This window comes from Serinus canaria, chromosome 2, assembly GCF_022539315.1.
Source record: "Serinus canaria isolate serCan28SL12 chromosome 2, serCan2020, whole genome shotgun sequence".
NCBI classification, from domain to species: domain Eukaryota; kingdom Metazoa; phylum Chordata; class Aves; order Passeriformes; family Fringillidae; genus Serinus; species Serinus canaria.
The window spans coordinates 23755481-23765703 of NC_066315.1; the positions used below are offsets into that span (position 1 = coordinate 23755481).

The window sequence follows — 10223 nt, forward strand, 5'->3', positions numbered from 1 at the left end:
TAAAATTCAGTGCTTTCTTAGCACCATAGCTATTTCTATTTGATAATGCACTTAGACCTGTGCTGAGCTTCAAACAATAGCTTAAATCCCACCAAGCCCACCTGAGTGACTTAGTCAGTGCTTTGCTGAGTCCCAGACTCCAAGTCCAGCCTGCTCTCTTTTAAACCCTGGGATAGCAAGCAACTTTTCTTCTCCCTGATCTGTTCTACAATTCAGCCAGAAGTGAGTACTGTGAAGCAAACTGGAAAGGCCCAATGAATCTACCCTGGCCCTTGTCTGTAAGTGTGGACTATCCTCTCTCCCGGCATCTAAACCTTTTCAAGGCTCAGTTTTGAATCCTAGACCCCACTCCATTCCCTGGAAGTCATTGCCTGCCATCAGCAATGGTTATGGTGGAAGAAGTTGGTTTTCCCTTCCAGGCAGGACCCAGCAAGGCTAAATCTCTTCAAGAAGAGCACAGGCATAATCATTCACAGATTTAGAGAAGGAAGACAACACTGGACATAATCTAAAATGACTAACATTTACTCATACAAAGACTGGAAACATGGTTTTTGTAAAAAACTTAGATTTAGAATGAGATAAAATACTTTTTAAAATGATCTTGTACTCATTCCAGAAACTGAACTTCCTAAGGCTCAGAAGTCCATTCCATACTCAACCCTTCCTTCCTGACATGCTCTTATCTTGTCCTGCTCCTGCCAGATCATGTATTAAAACTAAATCATCACATCCATAACTAACAAACAATTAATATGATTGGCAAGAATATCCTTGTCTTCCCTGTACACGTTCACTCTGTGTACTGTAAGGTTGCAAGCAGATGATGACAGGCCAGCATTCATGTTCACTCTCTGCCCAATGTCCTCTGCTGACAAATTTCTCCAAGACCTATGTGCCCTGTTCAGTGGCAACCGTACCATTCCCCTCTGCCCTCCAGCCATCAGAGAAGCCAATATTTCCAGTCCCTTCCTCACTGAGACTTTTGCAGTGTCCCTCGCAGTGGCCAGTCAGTACAGGGATGATCTTCCTCGCCTTCTGACCAAAACTGCTTTCCAGCCTGGAAATGCCTTTCCCTCGCCAAGGCACTTCCTGTCCTCACATCTGCCTTGAAGACAATCCTGTTTGTGTGAGACTAAAACTGACTCTGAAGCTCATTCAGTTTTTCCTTCCCATTACTCATCCACCATTTCCACCTCAGCTGACATTCATCTGCCACACAAATACTTGGCAAGTTTCAAGTTCAGGTTCTTCTGCTCCACTCCATCAATGCATCTTATTTTACTTTTTCTGTTTGCAAGACAATCTTTCTAACTAGCAATGCAAAGATCACCACTTCTTTGTCTCCAGGGGCTTGCCAGATGTCATATTGAGTGATGCTACACAAAAATAAATTGTATCACACAATACAGTACACTGCTGATGCGCAAGAATGACCTCACAGACTAAAAGTTTAACATTAGCTTGGCAGAAAAAAGAAGGAAGGAAGCAGAATTCACTAGAGACAAACACCCCCTAAAATAGAAGTGTTTCACTTGACAGGATGGAACATCTCAGTGATTTTGAGAAGATCATCCTTTCAACTTATTAACAGTACAGTAATAAAGCCAGAAGCCAACATCGGCATCACCAAAAATTAGAAAGAGAAATAAAATTAGCTACTGCCTTCTGAATTTTTTTCCCTCTGTATGCTTCCCCATAATTTCAGTTTAAAACACAGAAAAAAGCAAAACAAACACATGTTCAAATTGTCATGCAAAAGGTTAACTAGGTATTGATAATCTGCTTCCGATATGTCCTGAATGCTCTGCCAGGTCAGACAGGGAACTTCAAGACACTTATAAAAACACCTTCTAAGTACAAGGAAATTTTAAGCCCCAAGCCATTTATACACTTCTGGGACCTCAGGGCAAGGTCAAGCAAGTGCTGGTCTCTATGTCAGCATGTGCAGGGATGGGGAACCATGTGTGTGCCAGCCTCTCTCCCAACACCCAGGTGGAGCCAGGGCAATCAGCTGAGGGGCTCCACCAAGCACTCAAGTGCAAACCAAGAGACAACAGTATGGACCATGGGACTGCAAAAGCAGGGAAAAAGCAGCATGACATGACTGCTGTACTACAGACAGCAGTTTACAGTGCCATTTATAGTCCAATGGATATAAAATACCATAAAAGCTTGAATGTGGCATAATTGTGCAAACAGTCATAATTACTGTGTTTCCCCCCACTGATTTGTACACAATAATGAATGAGGTATAGATTCAGACTTCCAGTAAGATGGATCGTTCTGCTGAACCTAAGTCAGTTAGCTGGGGCACATATTCTGCAAAGTATCAGGAAAGAGAGAATCAAGATTTTTATTTCTTACATGGTTATGATCACTTTGAATGGCAAGATCTGACACTTACCTTTGAAATAACAACCCAGACTAGACTATATTTTAAGAGGTCATATTCAATATAATTTCAGCTATTTAAAAACTGAATAGTTATTAAACCATATAAATACTAAAGGTGTATTTATAAAAGCAAAGTTATGAGATAGGAAGCAAAAATATACAGCTTTGCATTTTTGTTCAATTTGCTTATGGTTTAAAGCTATTAAAACTGTTAAATAGAAATATAAATATGATAGAAAACAAGCATGCCAAGAACTACAGTAGTCTGTCTTGCATATCACCTTCCCAGAGTGCAAATTCATAGTCTGATGATGACTAAGATATGGGGGATATTATTCATCTGATTACCAGCAGGAGAGAGATAAAATGAATGCAAGATACAGCTGAATTTAGCATTATAATCACAAGAAGAATTTTTACAGATATCTTGCAGCAGGGTTTTACACACAGGAATTTCCTGAATCTAATATGTCATTTATTCCTGGCAAAGTCTGTTCTTTATTGACATATATTTCATTTTTCCCAACTAGAACAGCACTAAGCTATGTAACTGCTGGACCAACTTTTGCCAGATTTACCTACTGTATATATTAAAGTTTTATTCAAGCATTACATCTGAAAGGTCAGCTAGAGCAGCACCTTGATCATCCTACCAGCTACAAGGGACTTTTCCAAGCCCACGACATAGCTATTTTCAGATTGATTTACAGTAAGCTTTACTCTTGAAGATTCTATTTTTAACTCTGTTTTGTGAAAATAAATAGAATACAGTAAGGTGTCCTGTCAGAGAGGAGCTCTATAAAAAGGGTAAATGTGAACAGGAAAGGATTTTAAGCACATAGCAATTATTTTAAGTGCCTTTTCCCCATGCCTTTCTACACACTATTCTTAACAATCTTAAAAAAATTTAGATCAGTCCTCCTCATTTCCATTACAGCACAGAGATTTTCATTACCATCACTGTTCTGATGAAGATTATATTTCCCTTTGATGCTTTTCTTGCACTTGGAACGAAGGAACACAAAAAACCCCTCTCATAATTAGCAAGCAGTAGCATAGAAAAATATTATAAATATTATGTTTAAAATTACTCTGGGCTATTTAGACCTCTCTCCCTTATGGAGAAAATTCTCTTCCAACCCTAGTGCCAAGCACTGGAAACCAGTTTTGGCTCTAACCATTTCTCAAAGGAAGTGATTCTACAACTGTTAGGACAAACCTGGACTGGAAGAGCACTGCTAGTCCTGAATCCTGATTCTATGACCAGCAAAGCCAGGGAGCTCTACCCATGCCTGCAAAGTACTGGGTCCTTCCTTACCAAACTGTTCTTCACATTTAGCTCCACTTCATGGCAACAGAGAAGCCCTGGGCTGCTGAGACCCCTGCTGCACTCTCTGGAGAAGCCCAGAGGTACCATTTGAGTTGAAAATGACACTCAGCCTAAGTCCATGTGGCCTGTGATCTCTGCTGTCAGCTGATGCCAGAGTACCACAGCAGACCACAGGGCCTGTGCAGCTCATCTGTACAAAGTCTGTCTAAATCCTGACTCACTGAATGGCTGCTGGTTTGCATTGAGCAACTCATGGATTACACATGCCACTACTCAAAGGTAACAGATGCAACACAGTATTTGCAGTTCCACCGTCGTTCTCTCAGGCTAGTTGCTTGTAATATTCAGAAAAAAACTAAAGGTCCTCTCAAAATCAAAAATATTTGGTTTAAAATATTTGTGCTGTTATTGCAGTGCTGTGAAAACAATGTACATTTTAATCCAGTATGCAGACAATGCATTTGGAATTGTTTTTATTTATTAGCCTGGCCATGATATCAGTTTCCAGAATGCATGCCCAAACAATTAAAATATTTTGAGCATAATACGTTCAATAAGTAAGTACAGTTAGATCAGCTGCTTAAAATTGCAGAACTTCTTTTATAGTATTTCCTGTTCTGATTATATTTACATAATACAAAAATAGATGTTTAATTTCAATAAATGGCAAACTCTTCTACCATATTTTGTAACAGAAAGATGGGCCATTTAAATGTTTTCAAATAATTTTTCCATTTGAAGGATATGATTCTGGTCTCTCCAGAGGGCTCCTTATCTGCCCTACAGGTTAAAAATATGGACAAAGGACATGAGTAATAAAATGTGAGGAATAGCATTCCTCACATTTTAGAAGAGATAATGTCTGAAATTGCTTATCTTCTGCCTTTATGCTGCTTATGGCAAAAGGTACAGGCTTCACAACACCACTATGAGGGCCTGAAACAAACTTGCACAGATTTTTATATTGAAATTACATTCTCATATTGCTGGCTGAAATACTCACTGCTTTGCAGAGAATTAGTTTTCATTCAAGCTTGTGAAAATATCTGAAGCTGCAATGTATTTATGCAATGCTCTCTTGAGATTCAACTGCACTTAGATCAAGCAAAAGAATCCTGCAGTTGCATAGTCAGTTCATCAAATAGCTCTTTGGAAAACAAGAACTCTATTTCAATCATTCAGCTGCATTTGAGATTAGAAAGCTCTTAAAAAGATTTTTTACATCATATGGAAAGATGTTAATGGCAGAAAAATTCTTAGGTATTATGTTCAATTATTCCCAAACAAGATTTAGCTTTCAAATACATAAATGCCTAAACCTGGACAACTAAATCTTCATTTTCTCCCATAAGTTGATGGGCTGCATTTCAAAGATTTTGACAACTCCCAATTATTCCTCTACTGCCAAGGAGGAACTTTGTGTGTGCTCCTCTAAACCAAGTCACTTGATTCAGTGATCAAACATAGGATGCCCACTTTTGAAGTATACTGACTAAGCCTCTGGCATTACTAGGTGCCAGCCAAGATAATGGTTATTAGCTGAATTGTGGATTTGCTTGCTGAGCAGGGGAAGTGTGAGCTGTGTGTGCAGCCTGTATGTGTCCCATTGCTCACTAAAGTGAGACCAATGACATGCACTCCATGATCAGCATTTCAGAAAACATCCACTCTGCCTAGTCAGTTTTGACATAAAGGAGACTGTCACATTACACTGCCTTGAAATGAACAAAAGTGAATTCATCTCTAGTGACTGACTTTTGTAACCTAAGTATTATTCTCTGTCTCATCTTTCCTCTTGTACCTAATACACACACCCCCCCCCCGATCTCAGACCCTACAAAAAAAGGATGATTACATGTGCAAGGCATTTTGAAATTCACCTGTGAGTTCAGAGTAGCTATTTCTCTAAGACTGAAAGAGTCTTGGTGTTAGTGAAGTATAAAAATGTTTTCCTTTTGCTGAGTAATATGCATGTAAGTAACACAAAGAATGGAAATACTCTTGCTAATACAGCACCACCAGCAAGATGCTGACCAGTTTCAATGTGGGTATCTGCAAAGTGAAACTTACTTCTTGAAGTTCATAATTTTAATAAAAGATGCTCACAAGCTGCTGAAGGTTTCTAGCTACAGAAAAAATGTCAGAGGTCACAGTAGGGCTAGCTTTATCATTGAGAGCACAGGCTATTTATCCAGGATTTATGCTACTGACACAATAGAAAGGACATCCTGGGGCCACTGCCACCATTTTGTGAGCAAGGTCTGACACCTGTACTTTTGCCCTCTTGGTAGCAGAATCAACAGCTCATGGTGAAAATTAGTACCAAACAGTGGTCAACCCTAAGGCTGCTTGAAAAGCTTCAAGTCTTAAGCTGTTGCTTCTTTTTAACACCGTAATCTATAGCTCTCTATAAAAGCACCTAAAAAGGCAGAATGCACATTCCACTACTGCTCTCATTCTTGCCATTTCTATAATGAACAGAGCTGGTAAAAATAAGCAGCAGCTGGCAGTACTAATAGGTCAGACAAAACCAGGGAGAGGTTGGGGTTTTTTTCATTTTCTCTCATGCCTGAGGAAATAGTATATATATGGCTCCTTGCCCATCCATTCCAACACTTAAATCACACACCTATGCCTCTGGAGATGGGTGTTTGTGTGTGTGGGAGGCAATGCACAGGGATGAGGTGAGGTCTGGCAGGCAGCACCATGGCCTGTTGAAACCTCAAACCACACTTCATGCATGCAGTTTAGTGCTCACTTCAGCCACAAACCCAAACCTTTGTCCATTCCATTTATGCCCCCAAACTCTCGCTCACCCAATTTGTGTGCTTATACCCAGGACCTCACTGATCAGGACAGGGGTCCCACTTCCTCACCTGACCACGTTGGGGTGTTCGAACGTCTCCAGGTGCCTCAGAACCGCCACCTCTCGGATGGTGGACAGCGGCATCCCCTCCTCGCTGGTCTGCACCCGTACCCGCTTCAGCGCAACAAAGCGACCTCCGTTCTTCAAGTCTCGGGCTTTGAACACCTTCCCATAGGCTCCTTCCCCAATCTCAGCCACACATTCATACTGCTGGTCAGCCAGGTTTGTGCTGTCCTTATCCATGCTGGCACCAGTCCTCTTCCTCCTCTCCAAGTGCCCCGAGGTGGCTCTCAGTCTCACCTATTTTTCGAAAACCAGTACTTTGCTGGGATGCAGACAGGCCACGCACTCGGTACCTCTGCCAGAGAGTCAGTAGGAAGCTCTTGCCCTCCTGTTCTTGTTCCTTTCCTGTACTGGCCACAATGCGCCTCCGCTTCTGGCCACCAAGAATTATCATACAGTCTTTGGGAGCATTGCCTGTGTAAAGCCAAACAAATCTGGAGGACAAACCAAGGAAAAAAAGTGAGTTTAGTTTAGTTTACTTCATGACTTTGCATTGTTCAAAACCTGCTAAAATTAAGCTAATATAGATACGCAAAGCAAAACCATGGTGGAAAGGAAGATGCGAACCATGAGGGTGACATATGTATCAACATCCCGGAGTGGCTGATACACTACAAAGTTCTCACGGTCTGTGCAGAAGGCTAGGTAGGCATTCAGCTACAGAGCAACAGCATCCTGAGGGCTTTTACTGAGAGTGGGCTAAAGACCATGACCCTGTGACACATGAGTGATGGGGATGGCAGAGCTAGCTAGGCATGTGTGAGAGGAAGTGCTCCTCCAAGAACTTATGTCGGGATTTCAGGACTTAAACTTTTCTTCATTTAACACGGTGGAAAATGGATGTGTATTTTGCTATATTACTGACACTTGCAATTAAATAATAGCATTTGGAGGTTTCTGCCTTGGTCTGCTCTGTCCTGTGCTAAGCCCTTCATGAACAGATCACGAACACATTGCAAGAAATAAAGCACCTGTGGAGAGGCGAAATACATGCATACTTAGATGGCAATAATACGTTATGAAGCATTGTGCGCTGAAGTAGATTCAGAAATATGCACTTCAGCAAATTTACCAACAAGTAAGAGTATTGGCTGTGGATACTGCTACATGTGTCACTGGCAGCCCTTTACAAAGCAGCATGGTGAAAGATGTCTTCAGGAACAGCATGCTCTGCTGCAGAGTGCATGATGTAGGAGAGCAGAAGCACTTCTGTATCCAGTTTCATCCACTTTCTGCAGGACTGGGCAAACCCTCTCCCCTCAAAAAGCTCCACATTAATTCCTCCCTTTCCCCGACCCTTTTTAACACAGCGATACAGTGACCTCCAGGATTGTAGCCCTCTCCTACACCACATTTTTACCGCTCTAGGATGAAGGAGTCCCAGATAGGTGACTCGGGGATCCCATAAATGGAATTCAAGCACAAAGCGCGAGGGCTATTCCGCACACTTACGCCGATCTTATACCTTAGCTGGAGATGAAAAGCGCAATCTGAAGGAAACCTGCGCCCACTGCTCAACCCTTCTGCTCGGCTGCAGCCGAAGGCGGATCCCTGCCTCGCCGGCTTCAGTTCCCGGCACAGCTGCCACCGCACCGCATCGCCCCAGCCACCAGGCAGCCCTGCGTCCCCCGCCTGCAGCATCACCGGGCGACACCGAGTGCGGGCCGCCGTGGGGGGGCACCGGAGCCCGGTGTGCGGGGGAACCCCTGCCCAAGCGCGATGTGCGGGGGGATCCCTGCCCGAGCCCGGTGTGCGGTGGGACCTCAGCCCGCCCCGAGCCCCCGCCGCGGCCGCCCGCGCCCCCTCCCGCCCCGCGCCGCGGGGAGGGCGCCCCCGAGCGGCGGGCAGCGGCGCCGCGCGTGCGTGGCGGCGGGGCCGGCGGGCCTCTGCCCCGGCGCGGCCGCGTGGAAACTTACCCGTGCTCGCCCTCCCCGGGCACGGCGGGGCACCGGGGCCGCCCCCGGCCGCCGCTGCCTCCGCCGCGCTCCCCTCCGCGGGCGCCCCGCAGGCGGCGGGGGGCGGCCGCGGGGGACACGCGGGGAGCCGCGTCCCCGCGCTTCCTCTCAGCGGACGGGGCGGGGAGGGGGGCCCGGCTCCGCTGCTCGGCAGGACGCAGAGAGGACCCCCCCCGGCGGCTCCCGCTGAGGGCACCCCTTCCCCCGCGGGCCCCTCCGCGCCCCCGCACCGACCCCGAGGCGGTTGCGGCGGCACCGCGGGGCGCGCTGCCCCGGCCCGGCCGCCGAAGGGACGCGTCCGCGGTGCCGCCCGCGGGGAGGGGGGGTGAGCGGTGTGGGCTCCCGGGCCGGGCGGGGAGGGGACGGCGTGTGGGCCACGCCGCGGGGCCGGGTGCGCGGAGCACATGGGCGCCCCGCGTTACCTGGTGTGCGCCACGGCCGCCTGCACCGCCACCAGTTCCCCAAATAATCCTCAGCCCCGGGGGGTGGAGGGGGGGGAGGGAGGGGGTGAGTCCTCTCTAACACAAACCTCCCATTGAGCGAGGCGGGGTGGAGAGCCGGCCCGGGGTCTGCCCCTTCACATGGCGATGTCTCCGGCAGGTCCCGGCAGCGGCCGCCCGGGCCACACAGGTAGCTGATCCGCGGCTCGGCCGCCCTCGGCTCGCATCCTCCTGCCGCCGCCGCCGCCGGGCTGCACCTTGGCGCAGAAGGAGCTCGCACTCGTCCCCCAGCCCGCTCCTCCCGCCCCCACCCTGCCCGGGGAAAAGGAAAACGCGAAATAAAAATCGCGGCCGGCGGCCCCCGGGGAGCTGCAGCGCCACGATCGCAGCCCCGCCGGCCGCAGCCTGCGGTGCGGGGCTCGGGCACCGGCCCTCGGCGCCGCCGCCGCTCCGCCGCTGCCCCGGCGCTGCGCTGCCGCTGCTCGCTCGCTCCCCCGGCCTCTGTTCTGCCTGGGAGCAGCAGCAGCTTGCTGCCTTTTTTTTTTTTTTTTTTTTTTTTTCCCTCTCCTCAACTTTTTTTTTCCCTTGCTTTCCCACGCTGGCTGAATGTGACTTGACCCCGTTTCAAAAAAGTTTGACATAGTGCTTCAACATTTCCGCATTCCTCCCCGACTACAAAGGCTGCAGCCGCCTCCTTCTGCTTTCTGTCTCTGCTCTCTGTCTTCACACTCAATGAAATCCTTCATGTGCCCCTGCCAAAGGCAGCCGCATACCGCAAGGGTCGCCGCGAGCGCCGCGGCCAGGCATGGCCCGGGGCGAGCGCCCCAGGGGGTCCCGGCAGGGCCCGGCCCGGCCCCGGCCCCGGCCCGGCCCCGCCGCGCTCGGCGCTGCACGGGCGCGGGCTCAGCCGGCTGCGGCAGCACTGAGAGCCCTGACTCATTCCTAGAGCTCAGCGTGCGAGGCGCTGGGAAATAACCCTTATGGGGTTTCTGTTTCCACCCGCCCCCCCCCCGCCCTCATCATGGGAAACAACTATTTTAATTTTTTTTCCCTCCAGAAAAATGCGAATTCTTGTGTGGGTTTTTTTTTTTCCTTTTTTTTTTTTTTTTTTTTTTTTTAATTATTTGCTACTTTCCATTCGCAGTCAGTGCAGAGCTCCGGCAGGAAGTAAG

The 10223-nt window shown here is 47.5% G+C and overlaps 1 protein-coding gene across 4 annotated transcripts in view; it reads right to left on the bottom strand.

Annotated features, from left to right (window-relative positions):
* CDK6 (cyclin dependent kinase 6) overlaps nt 1-9948 on the bottom strand; it is a 166933-nt gene extending 156985 nt beyond the window's left edge. The window contains exons 1-2 of one of the 4 annotated variants that reach the window (XM_050970296.1): nt 9141-9948; nt 6604-7090 (exon numbers count right to left, since the gene is read on the bottom strand). In XM_050970296.1, the coding sequence (XP_050826253.1) occupies nt 6604-6836 (233 nt within the window). In that variant the 5' untranslated portion in view covers nt 6837-7090; nt 9141-9948. Of the gene's footprint in view, nt 1-6603; nt 7091-8121; nt 8287-8572; nt 8818-9033; nt 9100-9140 lie in introns of those variants that run through there. The other 3 variants (XM_030228581.2, XM_030228619.2, XM_030228660.2) reach the window with 3 other exon arrangements.
* Nucleotides 9949-10223: the final 275 nt, after the last annotated feature.